Source organism: Anoplopoma fimbria, chromosome 12 (assembly GCF_027596085.1).
Source record: "Anoplopoma fimbria isolate UVic2021 breed Golden Eagle Sablefish chromosome 12, Afim_UVic_2022, whole genome shotgun sequence".
Lineage (NCBI taxonomy): Eukaryota > Metazoa > Chordata > Actinopteri > Perciformes > Anoplopomatidae > Anoplopoma > Anoplopoma fimbria.
Window position 1 is genome coordinate 22,238,013 of NC_072460.1, and position 21,139 is coordinate 22,259,151.

General features: G+C 43.0%; 1 protein-coding gene across 1 annotated transcript in view; it reads left to right on the forward strand.

Moving 5' to 3' along the window:
* LOC129099503 (cadherin-4-like) overlaps positions 1-20,204 on the forward strand; it is a 58,492-nt gene extending 38,288 nt beyond the window's left edge. The window contains 8 exon segments of the mRNA XM_054608757.1: positions 2,584-2,840; positions 8,183-8,325; positions 14,090-14,149; positions 14,152-14,328; positions 14,919-15,155; positions 16,549-16,688; positions 16,809-16,973; positions 19,408-20,204. Of these exon segments, the coding sequence (XP_054464732.1) occupies positions 2,584-2,840; positions 8,183-8,325; positions 14,090-14,149; positions 14,152-14,328; positions 14,919-15,155; positions 16,549-16,688; positions 16,809-16,973; positions 19,408-19,614 (1,386 nt within the window). The 3' untranslated portion in view covers positions 19,615-20,204.
* Positions 20,205-21,139: the final 935 nt, after the last annotated feature.

Here is a 21,139-nt window from a genome sequence, read left to right on the forward strand (position 1 = left end):
AAAGGAAGCTGGGATGGTTTTACATCAGACGCAATATAGGTAAAGTCAAGAAGCCGTATGAAGGCGCTGCTGTACCTTGGTGTTTCTTAGTACAGACGCATCGCATCACACCGCCACCGAGGAACGCTGCAATCTTCCACGAGGGACCTGGGCTCCTCTGTAAACAAGGGCTGAGGTCTTAACCAGGACATGTCACACATTTACGCTGCTCTCCGGGGAGTTTATGAGACGCATCCTAATTTCTGCGGCGCGGTAATAGAGCCAGTCGACAAAACAAGCAGGCATTAAAGAAAAATAAATAAATAAATAAAAAACACAAACAGAGCCGCTTGGTTTTCGAACGAGTCATTAAGATATGTAAATCGCAGCTTTCGGATAAACGGGGAAACGGAGTGGAGGAGGATTGAAGCGAGGCGGAGACAGATTTCCGAGGATTGAGTGATGCAGGGAATATAGATCACATGGGGGGGGGGGGGGGGGGTTGGGCAGAGGTGAGAAGACGTGGTGGGGGGGGGGGGGGGGGAGTCGGAGTCCGGCGGAACAAATGAAGTAAGAGGGAAAGAGAGGAACGAGTGAAGCGATACAGAGAAAAATGCAAGGCTCATCGGCAAAAGATGGAAGCCGTGTTATTGACCTCTCACCCCCTCTGGCTTCCCTCAGGGCGTGTGTGTCCGAGTGTGTGTGTGCATGTTTTAGTTCGCCTACAGCTATACTCTAGACCCCCCGTGTGCTCTGAATACCACTGGCTGCAGATCAAAGAGCCTTGACCATGGTTTGGCCTGCAAATGGGTTCCCAGTGCACCAGAGGGGTCACACACCAACGCACACCTATGTGTTTCCATTCATCCATGTATCCGTGGAAACACATGCAAACTGCAACAACTAACTAGCACACGCACAAAGGCTTCCACTCCGGTGCCCTTGTCAACCAAACTGCCTGATTAATAAGAATGCTTTTCTTTTTTTTCTTTTTTTTACATCAGAGCTGTGCTGCCACACTGTCCACTGATAACACTGCAATGCATCATACAGATGTGCCCAAAGTCATTAACATCAGCATCAAACACCGCAGACACAAGGCTTGCGGCGGTAATCATCACCCGCCTATTTAGAAATGTGCCACAAGGACCTGCAAGCACCATATTTGTTCTCCCTTTTTTTATTTTTTTATTTCCTTGCTTGTTGTTGTTGTCATTTGAACCTGATCGTGTAGTCTTCATTAGGAAAGCTCGGAACTGTCACTTTGGTTTAGGCTCAGCCTGTAAAACCCCCTCTAGAGTACACATATACACATATACACACAAACACACACACACTCAAAAGGCAGAGCCATGACAGCACCCTATGAATAGTCTTAGCCCTGCTGCCTCTGCTCAGGATGTGTGTGTGTGTGTGTGTGTGTGTGTGTGTGTGTGTGTGTGTGTGTGTGTGTGTGTGTGTGTGTGTGTGTGTGTGTGTGTGTGTGTGTGTGTGTGTGTGTGTGTGTGTGTATTTGTTAGTAGTTTAGAGAGAATATGGGTCCAATTCATAAGGGGAACACTTGACACGGCATCTGTTCATTTATGATGTCCTTTATCATCAACAAGGTTCAACGCATATTCCCCAGCCACAAAAGAGAAATATTAAGAGGGGTTTTCACTGTCAGCGCGTCACGCTTTAATACATGACATGGTGTGCTCATTAAAATTAATAGTAATAATGATACTACTAATAGTAGTAATAAACCAGAAGATGACACATTCTTTTTCTATTTTCTTTGCCTGTAAATCCAAAACAAAGACTGTAGTTTTAAAGAAAAGAATGCAGTTGTTTTTTTGCAAAAATAAAGATTCACCTTTTTTCCCACTGAAAAAGTAGATCAAATGATATAGAGAACATGATACATACAGTCCAAAACAACCATATAAATCAAGCTTTTTAATATCCGTTTTATGTTCAGACTATGTCACAGAGGTGGTTATTCTGGATTTCACTACATAAATTCATTATATTGTGTCTACCCGTTGCACATTTTCATATTAAAGTCTAATAAAATATGTGAAACTGATCAAGTAAAAGTCAAACAATAAAGCACAAAATATGACTATGAAGGGTATTGGTACAACATGGCTGATGTACACAGTGATTACAGCATGCTGGATTTATATTAGCATCTATATTAACCTGAACCTAAATATAGCAGCAAACAACTATTTGCTATTTAGTATATAGGGTAGAAATGTCTACCTGAGCAGAGACTAAAGTCGCTCTGTGTGTGTGTTGTTCTCCCAGCTTCTCCTTGTGCATGGTTTTATTGCATAGCCTGACCCGTTAGCTCAGGGACGCCGCTCTGCCCTGCTCTCATACAGCTGTTACAGCTGATAAGGCATCCCTAATGACAGCTTGGTCATAAAAGCATAGCACCCATCCTCTACTTCATTCAGATAAACACTGTTAGCTTGGTCAGCACTTCTGTAGTTGTTTGCATTGTTAGCACTGTTACCAATGAGCACCTTCAAGAATTTTATAATGTTAAAAGTGCTTGAATTCAGTTTCACTTTCTCTCCTCACACACTGTCATTATTCCCTCCTTCCTTCCTCCAGCCAGTAGACTTTGAGATGAACCGTGCCTTCATGCTGACGGTGGTGGTGTCCAACCAGGCCCACCTAGCCAGTGGCATCCAGTCCTCGCTCCAGTCCACGGCTGGGGTCACCATATCGGTCCAGGACGTCAACGAACCCCCTTACTTCCCCACGAACCCGAAACACATCCGCTTTGAGGAGGGCGTCCCTGCTGGCACCAGCCTGACGACCTTCTCAGCTACCGATCCAGACCGACTACAGATGCAGCAGACGATGAGGTACTGAGTGACTGTAACACATCAGACTGCAGGATGGGAATCCTAATTGGGCTAATTCGGACATTTTAATAGCATGCCATTATGTTTAAAGTTCTTCTGGTGCAAAAAATCATATGGCTCTTATTAGATAAGTTCTATTACATATGGACAGTCTCTGGACCCAGAAGAGTATAGCCTGATGAAGTCTGTCAAGCTGCAATGTAAGCACAACTCTGGCCAAAAATCCCTCCATATGCACTAACAGCAGGCTAAAAAGACTTTTGGATAGGTTCCATGTCAGTAGTTAGGGGTCAAAGTTCAACAAGGGGACTGTATTTTGGCATCGTCCAATCTCTCAAAGTCTTACTGTGGGAAGTTTATGAGCCACGGGAGAACTCTTAGTAAGGAGGGTGAGGTTAATAGGGAGCAATTGGCTCTGGGGTAATCAGAAACGTGTGCATTCTGTAGATTCCATGAGCGCATACATGTAGGTATACACACACACACACACACACACACACACACACACACACACACACACACACACACACACACACACACACGCACACAAGCAGCAGGAGAGAGAGAGAACAGGATGGAGAGAGGGGGGAAAGATAGAGAGAACAGCTGGCTGGAGACCAAATGCCTGACACAGCATTATGTCCACCTGCAGTGTTCTTTCTCCGCGCTAAGCCTCCCTGGATTTTAAATGTAAACCAACCTTTAAATGACCAGCAGGCCTTTCCTTCAGTCCCGCTGTCAGCTTGCCAGTAGCAGTGGACTGCATTGTGGCCTTTTTTTTTTTACAAACTTAGAGGTAATCTATTCAGTACACTTTGCTCTGTATTGATGTTCCAGAGAGAAAGGGCTTAAGATTCGGTGTGTTTCCACTCGTGGTCACATGTCGAATGTCCCCTATATATTATAGTGAGGGTGTTGGTGTAATGTATGGCCTGCGGCGATTGGGTTGATAGCAGGGCTGTGGCATTAATACCACCTCCCTCCAACCCGTTACACTCCAACAGCCCCTTCCTTCCCATTTTCTCTGGGGAGAAGATCTGAACAAATTTCCCAGCTAATTTCCCAGCAAATGAGAGTAAATTGAGAGTATGTTATAATTTAGGAAGACACCAAAGTCACCAGCTGGGCTCTCTCTCTCTCTCTCTCTCTCTGCATACTCTCTGTCTCTCTCTCTCTCTCTCTCTCTCTCATCCTCTCTCCCTGTTGAATTCACTTTGACCTCTTTGGTTTCCTCCCTGGTTTTTCCATGACCCGTGCAAGATTGCACTACTTTACATCTTGGAAATAAGTTAGCCATTTACAAGCATGCTGTGGTCTGTCACGGTCTCCTTAACACAAACACAAACCAAGTCTCCTCGCTGTGTTCTCACCAAGCGAGGAAGCAGGACTGTAGGGATGGAGAATCCACCGCCTCATTCATTTAGATCCATCTGGCTAGGAGAATTAAAAAGGTTTCTTTCTCTAGAGACCATTATGCAAGGACACTAATCACAGCTGTTCCGTCCGTCTCTCAAATTCTCATTATTCTGAAGAAAAGAAATTAAGGGACTCGTTTTTACAGCAGAGTTTCACCTTATTTCACTTTCAAAATGTCATCGCACAGAACTGATCTCAGTGTGCATACATCAAAAACCTCATCAATCAAATAGTTATCCGATATGTCTGTTTGCAAGGAGGAGACATTTAGATATGACAGCACCGTGTGAGTTACGTGTAATTTATGGCGTATGTCTTTGCATATGACAGAGCTGTATGTCTTTGTGAATTTATCTTTGAGATCCATAAAGAGAAGAGAGACAAGGAGAAGATTTAGAGGGTGGCGTTAAAGTCAAAAAGTTAAAAAAAAAAAAGACCTAAGGGATAGTGGAGGGAGGAGAGAAAGGAGCTAAGGATGGTGAGCTGACTCCGGGTCAAGGTTTGAACTTGAGAGATGCTCATCAACAGAGGCACAGACTGACAGTGACCTGTTGGGATTGGGGAGGAGGCGATGTGGACAGGAGGAGGAGGAGGGGGAGAGGGGTAAGGAGAGTGAGACATCATGCATCACCTGTCAGACACCCGACCAGTGAGGTCGAGACATGGGACTGGAGACGCTGGCATAAATGATTACCCAAACCTCCTTGGCTAAGCTTGAGACATGCATTTTTCATCCTCAGGGTCAGGGGTTTGAAAAATAAATGTCATACTTCCCCCTGCTGCTTGCTAAGATCACAAACCTGCCATACCTAATCATACATCCAGCTACACTCGCACACCAACCAAGTCCCAAATGAGAGAAACCTTCAGGTGTCGGAGAGCTCGGGAAAGCATTGGAAATGAGCCACAGGAGGGAATGATTGAACTTTCACACAAAGTATAAGATTCAAAAAAAAAAAAAAAAAAACATTTGAGAATAGCACTAGAGTAAGCATGGACTGTTTACCTTTCCAAAAGGAGACAAAATTGGCAAAGCACTTCATTAAAAGTTAGCGATTGGGACTGCCAGTTGTGCACAGGGACATTGTTGACAGTTGGGTCTTTGTTTGGACAATCATGATCGTAATGGCCAGAGCAAGTGAAGGAAGCGAAAATGACTGTTTATTCTGAACCTTAACTTTTCTGAAGTTTACCTTAAGAACAGAACTAATAAAGAAGTGAATTGTCAATTCATTGTGCTGGGAAATTAGCTTTGCTGCAAAGAAACCCTATATGAAGCAAATGAAGCCAGGAGTTTGCATTTGCTTCATATTGGGGTTATTACATCTGCACTGAGGGGTGTTTAGGAGACTTAATTAAAGTGTAGTGGTGGACAGAGCTCTCTGCTTTATGGACAAAAAGTATGTGTTATGGCTTTTATCATCAGAGAGCATGCAGCCACAGAATAAGTTCTGGGTGTTTTTATTGCCCATTATGGAGGAAAAAACTCTCTTCCTCTCACACTCTCACACACAATTTTCTATATTTAATTTTCTTGCGTTCAGTTAGGCATTTTGGGAAACACAGTTATGCACTTTTGGGCTGAAAGTTGGACAAAAACATAGATTCCACTCTCATGTCTGGACACGAAATCTGAAGCTGGAGCCAGCAGACAATTAGCTTAGCTTTGCACAAAGACTGGAAGCAAGGAGAAATGGCTAGCCTGGCTCTGTAAAGGAGTACAAAAAGAAATCAACTGATTGTACCAACAGCTTTAAAGCTAATTAACATGTTATATGTCGGGGGGGGTTGTACACAAACTGAAGTGAAAGAACAGCAAGTTGTGGTTTTACGGTGAGTTATGTGGCGGGCTATTTCTTCGCCGAGACCAGTGTCTTGTCATTTTGAGGCTGCCAGGCAATTAGCAGACTCCAGGCTCCAGTTTGCGGACTGATTAAACAAACAAGATAAAGTATGCCGAGTTAATTATTGACCTTTTAAATGGGCTGCTAGGCAGATTCTTAAACCTTGGAGAGAGCCATGACAGCTCTTTACTCCCGCTCCCCATCTTAATGCTAAGCTAATTGTCTGCTGAATCAAGCTTCATATTTAGCGTACATATAGAGGGGTTGCTATCAATGTTCCCATCCAACTCTTGGAAAGAAAGCGTATTTCCCAAAATGTGATTTCACTGTTGAACCTTTCATTTTATAAATCTTACAGAGTGTAGGACAATGTTCCAGGTGATTCAGGGACTTGACCATTTCAATTTCAATTGCTCAGTAAAAAGGGCAGCAGTTGGTCTGCCCTCCACTGGAAAGAATAAAAACAAAACAAAACGTCTCTCAGCCTGGTCAGAGATTGTTAGTTTGGCATGGCAAAACCAATAGAGTTGCAGTTGGACACAGAATAGCAATAGTAGGTATCAATCCGTCCTAATGAGGATATTAGAACCAGATCATACAGCCATGCTGCTTCTTCCGAATGTCACCTGTCCCGGTCTCTCTCTTTCTCCTCCCACCCATTCCTGATCCTCACTCTTTTATCTCACCCTCCCACTGCGATGGACTCAGTGTAGTCCTGGTGGTGATTTCACAGTCCGCCAGTTAGTGGCGGTTGGCTTGGCTAGCCAGTGTGAAACCGTCTAGAGTGTGGGAATGTCATCTCTGTGATCCCCTTCCCCGCACCGCGCTACGCCTGGGATCATGCCCACTGCCTGCTGGGAAAATCCCACCCCCCTCACTGCAGGAGAGAGATTATACTCCCTTCCCTCGCATCCTCCTAACCGCCACCCAGCCCTCCAGGCTTTTCACTCTCCTCCATGCAAGTAAATGTACATGCAGTATTTAATCAAACAGAAATAAACTGACAGTAAGTACACTGCAATTTAATACATATAAAAGCAAGGTTAAGGTCAAGTCCATTTCAATTTAGATGGATTTAAAAGCTGGAAGTGTTTGCCACATAACAGGGCTTTATTGACCAGGATGACATTCAGTAAATGAAATCGGATTGATCTAGAAACCTTGCTGTATAAAGCCAAGGCGTCACAGATTATGTTTCACAGAATAGAGGGGCCACATGGTGAACTCTGCATCAGAGAGGGAATGACACGAGGATGAGAAGATACAGACGGGGGGGGGGGATAAGAAAAAGTATGAATACAAAAGCATAGCGAGATGAGGTGAGGTGGCATGGCCTGAGAGATCTGATAGAATTGAAAGTGTGGAGCGAGCCGAAAGCGACAAACGCCCGAGAAACAAGAACAGTTAGATCAGAGTGAGATTGGGATTCAATCCTGGAGATGATCCCCTGTTCCTTCCTTGCCCTTTATCCCAGGGGATGTCGCCACCTGCTACCACATCCACTTTCCTGTTTGACGATCAGTTCCAAAGATCATATCGTCCCGTCTCCGCCCTATGCACAGCTTCCACATACACACACTGTGACATTTGCAAACACGCAAACACTAAAACATGCATGTATATAACCCTGCCAGGCAGCTAAGCCCTCCCCAGCATAAGCAAACACTTCCTAGAATATGTACACACACACACACACACACACACACACACACACACACAGGGAGGCAGTGCTTAACTATGGAGGTAATTTACTTCAATGCCTGGTACACAGAAGTGGAAAAATGAGGTGAAATTGACTGTAAGCTGCAGGCTCTGGAGGAGAAGTCAATGAAGAATTAAACTGTGTGAAGGTCAGGCGGTTGTGATTTTGTGAGTGTGTGTGTGTGTGTGTGTGTGTGTGTGTGTGTGTGTGTGTGTGTGTGTGTGTGTGTGTGTGTGTGTGTGTGTGTGTGTGTGTGTGTGTGTGTGTGTGTGTGCAGGCAATCTTTGTATGCACGGATGCAAGAGAAAATTTTCAATTGCTTGTAAACACGGAAGTGCTAGCGCTAACTCCACCATCGATTTGTCCTTGTGTGTCTCTAGGTATTCAAAGCTGAACGACCCCGCGGACTGGTTGTCCATCAACAGAACCAATGGGCAGATCGTTACCACGGCGATGCTCGACAGGGAGTCTGTCTACGTCAAAAACAACGTATATGAAGCCACATTCCTGGCAACAGACAATGGTAAGAGCCTCTTTTCAAGTCACGTGTTTCATCAGTGAACATTTACGATTATAGTGATCAGTGTTGCTGCTACCCACTCTTTATTATTTCTGTGTACGTCCTCATTCCCACGTTTATTTTTCATTCTTGCACATATGATTTTACGGCCAAAACTATTATTATAACAATGCAAATAGTCAGCCAGTTGAATGTGGAGGATTGAATCATCGTTAAGAGTCCCTCAGCACCCAATAAACAATGCCTCATGTAAAGGCCTCATTCGTAAGTAAGAAGTAAGAAATGCCTGGAATTTTTTTCCATGTCGGTTAAATGGTCCTACTTAAAAAATAAAATAAAAAGGAAGCAGTGATGAAAGTTTTAAACTTAATGAGGTCACTGCTAAAACATGTTGCTTGCTGTTTGATGAAAATGAAGACATTCGTGTGGATTTAGAGGGATATAAGGACACGGAAGCTCTGCAGCATTCAAGTGCATTGCAGCTGGGATGGAGTTAGAGGAAATCCTGGATTCACACAACCTGGTCACACTCTTGAGCCTCTCCTCTCATCCTCTTTATCTTCTGTCCATGACTGCCTTCTCTCTCCCCCTCTCTCACAATGTGGCATATATATTTGTTCTGCCTCAAAGTTCTAAACTCAAGTTTAGCTGAGCACAAACTCAATCACGGCAAACAAATAAGTTCCCTTTTTTCTCAAGTAAAAAAGGGTATTTATTTATTTTTCCTCCTCTCCAAGTTGCCTTATCAGTGACGTGCAGTGCACTGGTGTGTTTAAAATTAGTTGAGTTGGCTTTGAAACATCGGGGTATTTATAGGTGTGAGCATATGTGAAGAATGATTTCATTCCAAACACATTTATGGGAGCATATGTGTGTGTTTCTGTACTTTTTTTTTTATTTTGGCGATGACTGACAGTAGCAGACACCATGACGTGTGACCTGTCGTGCTGATGGGAGGGAAGAGGCAGCGGGATTAGAGGGTTGACTCACAAACATCTAATTTCTTTCCCTGTTATTTCCTTTTTATTAAAATTTTTATTAACTTGACATCTGACATCTGTTAAGTGCACAGTTCATAGCTGCATATTACGTCGATGTTTGTCGGATATTGGAACTGTGCAGAGTCAAAAAAAGATGAGAAGCCAGCAGTTGAAGTTAGTATGTGTGTGTGTATGCATCAGTCTGACTATGTGGGTGTTGCTGGAGTGCTAGCTGTCATAATGTGAGAGGGATTATGGTAAGAAGTGCTATGAGACAGTAAGGATAGTAGGACGGGTACGTGGAGAGGTGGTGACAGCATGGCGAGAAGTACACTTGTATTTCTAGCATATTTTTATGTCGGCCCCCGACACAATCCGACAGCCTGAGACCCTTCTGACACGCAGTCTTCTCCGTCACTCACCTATGTGTTTATGTTTGTATGTGCTCTTTAAAGAACATATGGAGGGCTTGCTACAAGTCTTTTCCCCGTGCCTCACATCTCTGAGCCGCCATCATGAAAAAAAGGAGTTAATACAAATCCTTTTGAGGAATTTACACAAACATAATTATTTATTTAGCTGGTTAAAACCCACATAATTCTCCTATCAGCTGTGGCAAGCTGCTTCCACATGTCCCCCATACATGACTGGGATTAACAAAGCTGCAGGATAGGAAAGCCTTCTGAATGCGTGTGTGTGTGTGTGTGTGTGTGTGTGTGTGTGTGTGTGTGTGTGTGTGTGTGTGTGTGTGTGTGTGTGTGTGTGTGTGTGTGTGTGTGTGTGTGTGTGTGTGTGTGTGTGTGTGTGTGTGTGTGTGTGTGCGTGTGTGTGTCTGTGTGTGTTGATGAACTTCACATGTTTATGGTTCAATATGTACTTGTTAAAAATGCATTTAATACTGTGCATTAAAGGGTTATTCCTTATGACTAAGAGACTAATAAGGACAATTTTTTTTTTTAATTGGCTCAGTATGTAGATGCAATGCTGTAACCTGCAGCTGCAAAAACGAGGTGCGAGGGCAATTGTGCAGCGTCGATGTAATATTACGTTAACTAGAAGTGCTTGTTTTTACACCACGGACGGGCTCTGTCCTTCTCCTCTCTTCACTTTGTAGGTGTATCCTTTTATTCTAGCTCAAATAAATCTCATCCCACATAGTCACCTCAATATTCAGCCATGACATTGAAAACTTTTTAGATAACACTAAGTAACACTTTATATACTTCAACAAAAAAACTCTGCTCACCTGGCACTGGCGTTTCCACCCTTGGCTTCTGGCAACGTGTCACCTCCCTAGATTTCAGAACGAGACCTCTAAGTAAGCCGTCCACTTGTGTTGTCAGAAACTTATAATAACCATCAAAGTCTGTCAGTGGCAAAAAAACGCATTTTTAGGGGATGGAATTTACAATGCCAGTTCGGTCCAATAGATTACATGAAAGCACGTGAGTGGCTGTCGTCTGCAGCACTCTCGCTCAATAATGGACCAGTTTAAGAAATTGTTGTCCCTTTAAGTCAGTTGGACACAAAAACATGGGAAAATAGGGTCCAGGTTGAAAAAAATGACATAGTTACCCTTTAAGTATGTATTCGCATCATGTCTGTGCATGAAACCACTTGTGATCAGATTTGTTGGATAATGTTTAAATACTGACCATCAAACTAAATGTTCCTCCAATTAGCTTGTAAATATATTAAAGGCTTTTAGAAGATGTTGGATCAATTGTTTTGTCCAGTTGATGATGTAGTCATACTAAAGACTATGATGTAAGTATAGTATAAATATGAAGTAATGGGATATTACTAGTTAGAGATCTAGAACTAGTTTCATAGCCGTATTTTGGGTTGTAATAAAGTTACAATTTTTATTTTCTAACTGTTTTTAGTGCATTGTCTCACACAACTTATTATATAGACATCATTGTTTTATTTCTTCTAACATTTGAATTACATTTGTATACCTTACATTTTCTCACATCAATCATTCTTTATGTTTTACAGTGTTTTTCATAACAAAGTCTACTAGATGTGCAGCTGTTTAATTAAAAGTATTCTATCTGACAAAACCGACATAAGGCATATAGCTATGGTAAAGCAGCATGTTGTAGCATTGTGTGGCTACATATAGTTTCACCCAACATGCTACCTGCTCTTTTGGTCGTTCACTCAACGTTCAATATCTTCAGTGAAGCGTATTGTGCAGTCTCAACACAGGGGTTGACGTGACATCACATCCAAGGCCACAGCGGAGTAGTGGGTTTTAACTTTGCAAAGCCGTGTGTAAACTGAGTGCCCCCTACTGACATTACACCCTAACACATGCTATGCTGCGGCAAAACTGTGACACAACCGTGGAGAAAACTCAGCTTTGTTATGGTAAAGTGCTACCGCTATGCATAACCTGGCCGCTGTTATTAATTTCCTATGTGAATAGTGCAGTTCTGACAAAACTAACTATGATGAGCAAGAAGTAGATTATTAAAGTGTCTATTTGATTCATGGTCTGTTAAACCTTGAACCTGAATGGTCTTCTTCACACAGGCTTTAAAAACCTGCAGACTTCTTTTCAGTTATGTATTCATTTTTCTGAAACTCAAAAAACTGTTATGAAACTTGACTAGCGCTCCAGGGCCACATCCATCACTGATCATTTGATAAGTCATCAATCACTTGAAATTTATGTAGTCATTTGCGACATAAACCGTAGTACAGACAGCAGTCAAACTGACTCACTTACAGCCCCTGTCTTTAACTGTGTCTCACTCTTCTTGTGGCAAATGTCTTGCTCTGTTGCCATGTTTAATTGGCAGATCTGTCAGCTTTGCATAAATCTTTGTAAATTACATCGCCCTTATCTCCTCCCGGGGATGGGCCCTGGGGTCGCTTGATTCCATCCAATGGCTCAGCCAGTGGGGCATGGCAGGGAAATGACTCGTAATTGGAGGCAGCTAAGGGTCGTCACCCCCTGACACACACTCAATAAACAGCTCTGAGCTTTATACGGCTAAGCGCTCGTTTTTTTTGGGGGGGGGGATTTCTCTGTGCCACTTTTTCATACTTCACGTACACACTCATGCATTCTCTCCCACCCAACTCTACTATCCCGCTCTGATTCTTTTAAGTGTCTATTCTTTACTCCCAATTCTCTATAAATGCTGTAGCTGAGGTCTGTTGCTCTGTTCAATCAATGCAAAGGGCTTCAGGATTGTGTCTGCAGATGAGGTGTGTGTCTGTGTGCATCAGTGCATGTTATTACAGTCCAAGGCTGACAATATTGTAGTGAGGCAGCACCTGCAATGCCTGCCAACTGTAGCGTCAGACCACATTTCTTCAGTTGTCATAATCATTTCCACAAACTTCATCATGGATGGATGGATTTGCGCTTTCCTAGTCTTACTATCATTCAGAGCACTTTAACACCACATGTCATCATTCACCTATTCACACCCATTCATCCATTTCCATTCACTGATGACAAGGTGCTGCCATGCAAGGTGCCACCTGCCCATCAGGACTCTTAACAGTCATACCTATTTGTACACCGATGGACACATTGACATGGTCCAGTGGAGCGGGGGATCGAACCGGCGCTCCTCTGATTTAAGGACGACCCTGCTCTACCGCTGAGCCACGGTCGCACCATGGAATGTGCAGCATTGGTGCAATGTGGATAGTAAATCTGAGACAATATCACAAGTTTATTATAGCTGTCTCATTAGCGAGATCCGTATGTATTTATAGTAGATAATAAGCCAATCCAGTGCTAAAGCATCTACGTGTTCAACAGATTCCATAAGTGAGTCAGTTTCACTTATAAGTCAGTTTGATCACATTTAGTTACATTAACATTACGTTAAATTAAACTATTAATTAAAAAACAGCAAGCCCACTAACTTTCAACTACCGAGAGGAGAGAAAAATGCAAAATGTGCTGAATCCGAGACTCCATCACAGAAGCATGGAGTTAATTAATGTATATTGTCTCTGTTAAATAAACAAAATTCATTATGCAATATACTGTTATAGTCTGAAATGCTGGAAAGTCACATCTGCTTTCACGCTGAGTAAATCATTACCAAGAGTGATGGATTATGTGTATGCAGGGAGTCATTTTATATGTATGTATATATGTTTGTATGTGTTCGAGCATGCAGCGGAGATATAAACATTTGCATATAGTCATAGAGACTGTGCATGTACAAGTGTATTTAGGTGATTTTGTTTTTGAGAATCCAGGACAGCATGCGCCACAACAAGAACGCCCTGTTCACCTCTTCAGAAATGCATTGTTAATATTGCAGGCAGACTTTTTCTTTATCTACCGAATCATATATGGCTCTCTTAGTTTTGTGTAAATGCACACGGACAAGGACTTGTTTGATTGTGTTACAGTCATCATTATTGTACCTAAGCCGTCTCCAGGCGATTCTGACGTGCCGTGCCTGCATCTGGATCGACTCTGATTTGTCTCTGAGGCTAAACGAGGAGCAGGGAAGCACAACTGTCAAAAGTATTCCTGTCAAGGGCAGATATTCTCCTCTCTCCTCTGCTTCTGCAGCATCCGTACCTCTAACATCACCACTGTGAATAGAGCTCCTTTCACCTCCTTTCGGTCCTTTTATCTCTCGTTTTTCTTCTCTTTCATTACTTGCCTCCCCTATCGGCCTTCAACTTCTGTCCCTCTTCCCTCTCAATCGTCACTTTCACTGCACACATCTTTCCTTTGTCATCTTTTCCTCACCATCATGATACTATTTTCTCTTCCCTCTCTCTCTTTTTGCTCCCAGGCTCTCCTGCAGCCAGCGGGACCGGCACGCTGCAGATCTATCTGATAGATATTAATGACAACCCCCGGCACTCATACCCAAGGAGTCTCAGATCTGTGAGCGGGTGAACAAGAACGTCCACGGTGTCAACATCACTGCAGCTGACGCTGACACAGACCCCAACGCTGGACCCTTTGTCTTCGAGCTGCCCAACTTTCCCAACAGCATCCGACGCAACTGGACGATTTCTCGGATCAGCGGTGAGGAGGACAACAGCACTAAAGAACTTATGAAAATGAATTCATTATCAGTGCATGGAACAGTTTCACAGTGTTACTGTATACATGTGTAGAAACATTAGTTTTGCATATTTATTACCAGTCTTTATCAATTATTTAATTTACTAACTGACCAAAATCTCATCAGATGCTTCATTATAAACCTGCTCGTATCTTTATTGCCCATATATGCTATAAATGAGTTATTCTTTCATAGTTAAATATGGAAGTAGTACTATGTTATTGTCCGATATGATCAACTTTTAGAGGATTAGTATGATGTAATGATCATATTTGACCATGTTTTCCCTTCTAACAAACAATACTTTTGGTTAAATTCATTCATTCAAGCAAAATGTAATTTAAAACCCCAAAACATAGTTTTTCACTAAAAGCTTTTAAATGATTAATGCATGATAATAGCATTCCCTATGTGGAAGCAATTGTTAAGATTTTGGTCAGAAGTAACTATTTTGAAAATGTATTGTCATTTCAGAGTATTATATTAATAAATGTGATCATTAGGTGCGTCTTGTAACTAACTCCTCTCTTTCCTCTTCCTCTCTACACAGGTGATTACGCTCGTCTCGGGCTGCGGTACCAGATATATTTAGAGCCGGGGGTGTATGAGGTCCCTGTCATTGTGTCGGACTCGGGGAACCCTCCGTTGTCCAACAGGTCGGTCATCAAAATCAAGGTGTGTCCCTGCGACGAACACGGAGACTGCACCACCCTCGGGGCCGTGGCGGCCGCTGGCCTGGGAACCGGAGCCATCATCTCCATCCTCATCTGCATCATCATCCTCCTCAGTGAGTATCAGCGGTTCATGATGCACTCACACACCTCACTGCTTTCAATAATGTCACACGCCCACTCACATATATATATATATATATATATATATATATATATGAACATAATGCAAAAAAGCTGCCAGTGATTTGCTATGGTCTGCTTTTCTGCCAGAAAATGTGTAGCTCAGGGCACAGTCATTAAACATTCACCAAGCTGCAGTACTACAACATGAACAACAGTTTGTATAATGGATTAATGCCCCGACTGCTGGCATCTTCTCAAGCATCTCTTGACAAGGAGGTTTCTGTCTTCTTTTTCTGGTAGGGTGAATATCTGCTGCTGCCTGTGCTGCCAGTGATTCATGCCGTTGGCTTACTTTTGTTGCTGTCAGCCACTTTGCTCATACATATAGACAAGTCTTATAGACAAATTCACCCGCCGCTGTAGGGTTTTTACAGCATATTTTAAAGTGTTATATTGTGCGTCATCCATACTTTTCATTCCAACTACTACTACTACAAGTGATTTACATTTATTCCTTTGCTTATCTTATAGTTATTGGAGCAGGTAGAGCATACAGAGTTTTGACATTTCTCTCTCACAGAAGACAAACAACACACAGGGAAGGTACATAAAAGACAACAAAGCTACAAAATGAATGTTAAATGACAAATAAAACAATGCTTAAAAGAAAAGAAAGACAGCAGGAGGAGGAAGCCGTTACAAATGAATACGTGAAAGCTGGCATCATGTTTTCGAGTTGTCCATTCGTCCGTTCCATTCTCGTGAACACGATATCTCAAGAACACCTCGAAGGAACTAATTCAAATTTTGCGCAAACATCCACTCGGACATCCACTTTGTGGGCAAAGGTCACGGGGATCTCACAAACACGTTTTTCACCATAACTAAAGAATTCATATGCTAATGAAATAGGTGCACTAAGTGGAGTGCAGATCTCTGATAGGTGTGTCTGCAATGACCAGTGCTGTGATGTTTGATTGAATAAATATGACTCCAATAATTAGCTAACCCTCTGTCTAACCGCAAGTGTCTCACACATCAGATACGCTCTCATTTTAATCTATGCATATGTCTGAACCGGGTCTCTGCAGGCCTGCGTCTCAGCTCTGTTTCACCTGCATTGCCGCGACTTGAAGCATTTATTGAGTACATTTTTTGACAATAAGCGCGTAAATGTGAGGTTTAAGCCCAAAAATGCAGCCAAAGAGCATCCTCAGATCGGCGGTCAACTGTATGTGTAGTTCCGTTTGCCGTTAGCCAAACACACGGTCCAACACATTAAAAGTGAGCAAACTGTTTTCCCCAAAGACGTACTGTCTACGGTTTTCCCCCTCTCTATGCCTTTGGCTGAAGGTTTATCTAGCTGGTGTGTGTCGGTTACAGGCATGGTGCTGTTGTTTGTCGTGTGGATGAAGCGCAGAGAGAAGGAGAGGCACACCAAGCAGCTGCTCATCGACCCCGAAGACGATGTCAGAGACAACATCCTCAAATACGATGAAGAGGGAGGAGGAGAGGAAGACCAGGTGAGATCCCGAGAGACATGCACCCACCAACACACACCCACACACACACACACACACATACGCTTTCTATGTTGACCTCCCGCACCAACTTACATCTGTTTTGCCTGTGTGGGTGTGTAGGACTACGACCTGAGCCAGCTGCAGCAGCCTGACTCCTTGGAGCACATCATCAGCAAGCCGCCTGGTGTCCGCAGGGTGGACGAACGTCCCATCATCCCTGAGTCCCAGTACCCGATCAGACCGGTCGTGCCCCACCCTGGAGACATCGGGGACTTCATCCACGAGGTGAATTTACTCAGCGGACGCAGACGTTTCATCTGCCATGCATGCTAGAGTGTTTCTCCCACAGTGAGCCGGCCTCTCACTTCCACTTCCCATCGATCTGACGTTTAATGTGATTACTCATTTCTGGATGCTGTTCAATATGTAAACTCCAGTATGCTGATGGGAACAGCGAAAATAGTTTTGTTTTACGTTGCAGCTGCTCTGATGGTGGCAGCTTTATTCACACACACACACACACACACACACACACACACACACACACACACACACACACACACACACACAACTCCAGCGTTGGCACACTGATGCGAGAAAATGCTGATTGACAGACTCGTGACAACGCGTTCACACTCGAGAGGTGTTGGCAGCTGTTCAGCTTTGATCCATCCAGCCTTGACTCTCTCTCTCTCTCTCTCTCTCTTTCTCTCTCTATCTCTCGCTCTCCCCCTCGCTCACACATGTACTCACCTGATCTCGCTCCAGCAGTCTGGTAAAACACAAACACAGCAAACACATGGTGTTCCTGCCACGCACTGTACCCCTTGGGGGTTGAGGCTTTTCAGGTTTCTATCCGTAGCTTCTCTCTGTATTTTGATAAAGTGGATGAAGTTCGTTTCTCTTCACCTGCCTCACCTTCAGGTCATCGACCCTCATTTGTCATCCTTAGAAGCAAGTGTGGGTTCGCACCCCATCGGAAAAAAGATACAGATTTCATTTCATCTTATTAAAGGCAGGGTTGGTAATCGTCTTCAAAAACATTTTTTGATATTTTTGTAGAAATTCTCATTTTATCTCTGGCCACCGCAGGACTGTACTAAGCCCGTCCAATCATTACATTTATCCTGAGTGTAATGATTGGACGGGCTACCTGCCTGTCTACTTCACGTATTCTGCCTCTGCACACATTGCTCGTCAATAGAGCTACTAGCATGACAGCTGTGAGAACTATCCATAGCAGTGTTTGTTGTTTACGTCCATGATCATTTTTTGGAAGTGGCTTTGGAGGGCGGCCTTAAGTGGCAGGCTTTCAGTGTTGCAGACTTACTGACTTTCTTGCTGGATTTAGTAGATTTAAGAGCCAGTGTTGTTAGCTACTTTTAGTGTAAAATACTTTCTTCTTCGGTTGGATGATTTTTAAAATCTTGCGTACTCTTGCTAGTTGGTCAAGATTACCAACCTTCCTTTAATGAAACAGTAACAAGATATGGATGAATCGGGTTTAATCACACATTGCTGAGTCAAATTCAGACGTTGCCAATGCATCCCGTTATTCATGTGTTTTTATATGTGAAAAACTAGAATTTGTGTACAACCTACTTGTACTACATGATACATTTTTGGAAGTGTCTGAGCTGGTTTCCGACGCTGTTCGTATTGACTTGTGTGAGACTGGCTGTGTTTTGGTTTGTGTCTCATATCTGTTGTATTTCTGCTGCTTCACTCAGGCTTCACAAAAGAGATCCGATCTCAATGAGACTACCTGATTAAATAATGGTTGTAATAATTTAGGCCCACTGAGCTTTATAGGAACATGCCCCTATGAAGCCTGTAGTGTTTGAACAATTCACTTAACGTATTCAAAATTCACTTAAAGAAGCTTGTTGAATAATTCATTTTAGAAGAAAATTGCAAGATATGCTGTTATTAGAATAAACTTTATTGTACGAGTACTGAGACAACGAAATGCAGTTGTGCTTCGTCCCAGAGTATGAGTACAATACAACAATATTATTTATTTCCAATAGTTTTCTATGCGCAATGCCATGTATCCTTAATTTAACTGCACACTGTATTTGTTATAACATATATGAGACTGAACGTTGAGCTTTAGACAAAGAATTGATAAATACAAGTGACAGAAAGCACAATTATGAAGTACTTGGGTTTTACCATTCAATGGTGCTTAATACTTCTACCATATACTACGGTATTGTACTTTTAACACCGCTTCATTAACTTCTAGTTACTAGAAGTAGTATATTGAAATTGTAATACAAATATCAGCTTATGAAACAGTATGCATTGTCCCACCAGTCCCACCAGTATAGAAGTAAAGTAAACTCCACTCTGACCAGCTGCGGCAAAATGCTGCCATACAAGTAGAGATGCACAATAATAATATAAAGCTGTGAAAGAGTCACCTTTACACATAAAGGTCAGGGTAACATGGGAAATACTGCTCAGCCTGTGAAAACAGTTGTGTAACGTCTTCTATGGCTCTGAGGAAATGACCCTGATGATGCCACAAACGTTGGATCCAGATTTTGACTGTTACAGGATATCTCAACATCTGCTCATTCAATTTTAAGCTTTATTGAAAAATCTTATGAGCACAATGTTGAATCACAGGAATTGACCTCCAACAGCTTGTTGCTTTTCCATCATCCTGCAGACATGTGCGTACTGACCTTTTCTTCCTTCTCGTCCTGTTTAGGGTCTGCGAGCGGCAGACAACGACCCCACAGCTCCTCCGTACGACTCCCTGCTGGTGTTCGACTACGAGGGCAGCGGCTCCACCGCCGGCTCCGTCAGCTCCCTCAACTCCTCCAGCACGGGGGACCAGGACTATGACTACCTCAACGAATGGGGCCCCCGCTTCAAGAAGCTGGCTGACATGTACGGAGGAGGGGATGATGATTAAATCTGCCCCGTCACACACACACACACACACACACACACACACACACACACACACACACACACACACACACACACACACACACACACACACACACACACACACACGCCCTCGTCCCGTCAGCTGGCCTGCCATGCTCTGTCCCTGTAACACATGGGGCTATTACACCCTTATTGAACACAAAGTTAACAATGACATGTTCTCACTGACCAACTGACTGACCAACCAACCAATCAAATTAGCCACCACAGAGGGCCGGTGTCGTGAGTCCGTTTCGGGTGCTCTTCTCCACCGTCTCCTGCTCTCAGACTAAAACGGAAGATCTGAATTGCAGGCTTCTCATAGTTTGTATTTTCAAGTGCTTGTGCTTTTCATTTTTTTTTATTTTAGGTTTTATGCTTTATGTAAGTTTTTGTTTTTCCTTTCGTTTGTGTTTCCTTTTTTTTGTCACCACTCCCTTTCGATTCGAGCCGTTCCCTACTCCTGAGGGTTTTCACTTTTCCCTCGCTGTCAGACCCCGCCTGCCTCTCTGCAGAAGCTTTAGGTTGAGCTGCTCGCTTTGTCTGAGGGGAACAAAGGGGGAAAAACAAAAGAAGAACACAGATATGAAAGTCCTTCCTGCACGGAGGGCCCTGGTTTATTCTTTCTTGAACTTGAATTACTTAGAACAGAAGCACTGTTGTTTAAAAAAAAAAGTGCCTTCAGTGGTGCGTATTATAGCAGACTCCCGCTAACTCAGGATTGGTTGCCATTTTCTGGGCTCACATGCCTCCATATGACCCCTGACCCTTTAACTCAGACCTTCCCTTGTCATTTCTGTCGTCCTGCAGGGCTGGGGTAGCTGCAGGAGATGTCAGTGCCGATTTCAGAGGAGCATTGACTGGCTAACGAGGGCGCTTTATGTAGACGTACTGTACATAGGCCTACAGTGTGTCTGTAAGTTATGGACAAATCATTCACTTTTCAAGTCAAGGCATATCCGTGCTCCTAGATCACGGCCAACTTGAATGTGATTACTGAAATCACAAAAATACATAACGGGACTGTCTTAGAGAAGAAATGCATTGCGTGTCTTTGTTTATTGTGGCTTCAATAGCAGCTGTGTTTGTTTTGAGCTCTCAGTATTTTGCACAAAACCTGATGAGGCTTGTTTTCTAAATTTTGAAGATTGACAAGTCATGTGTGTTACCTCTCTAATGTTGTTGTATATGAAAGTGCGTATGAGGGTTATTTAAGGAGACGTTGCCTTTAAGACCATTTAAAGTTTGCATGTTTATCCCTTCACCCAAAGGTAGTTAACATGGCACCAGTTATTGTGTGGTAAATGTGTCAAAGAAAAAAATATATAAACTGTACAAACATGAGGGAAAAGAAAATATGAGATGACTTCAAATAGCTGTGATAGCATTACATACAGAGATGTGAGCTACGAGCACCATTCTGAGATCCCCCTTCTCTCTTTTATTTCATTTTTTTTATAATTCTTATGTTGATTCACTCTTGTTTCCCAGCAAACTTTTGAATATAC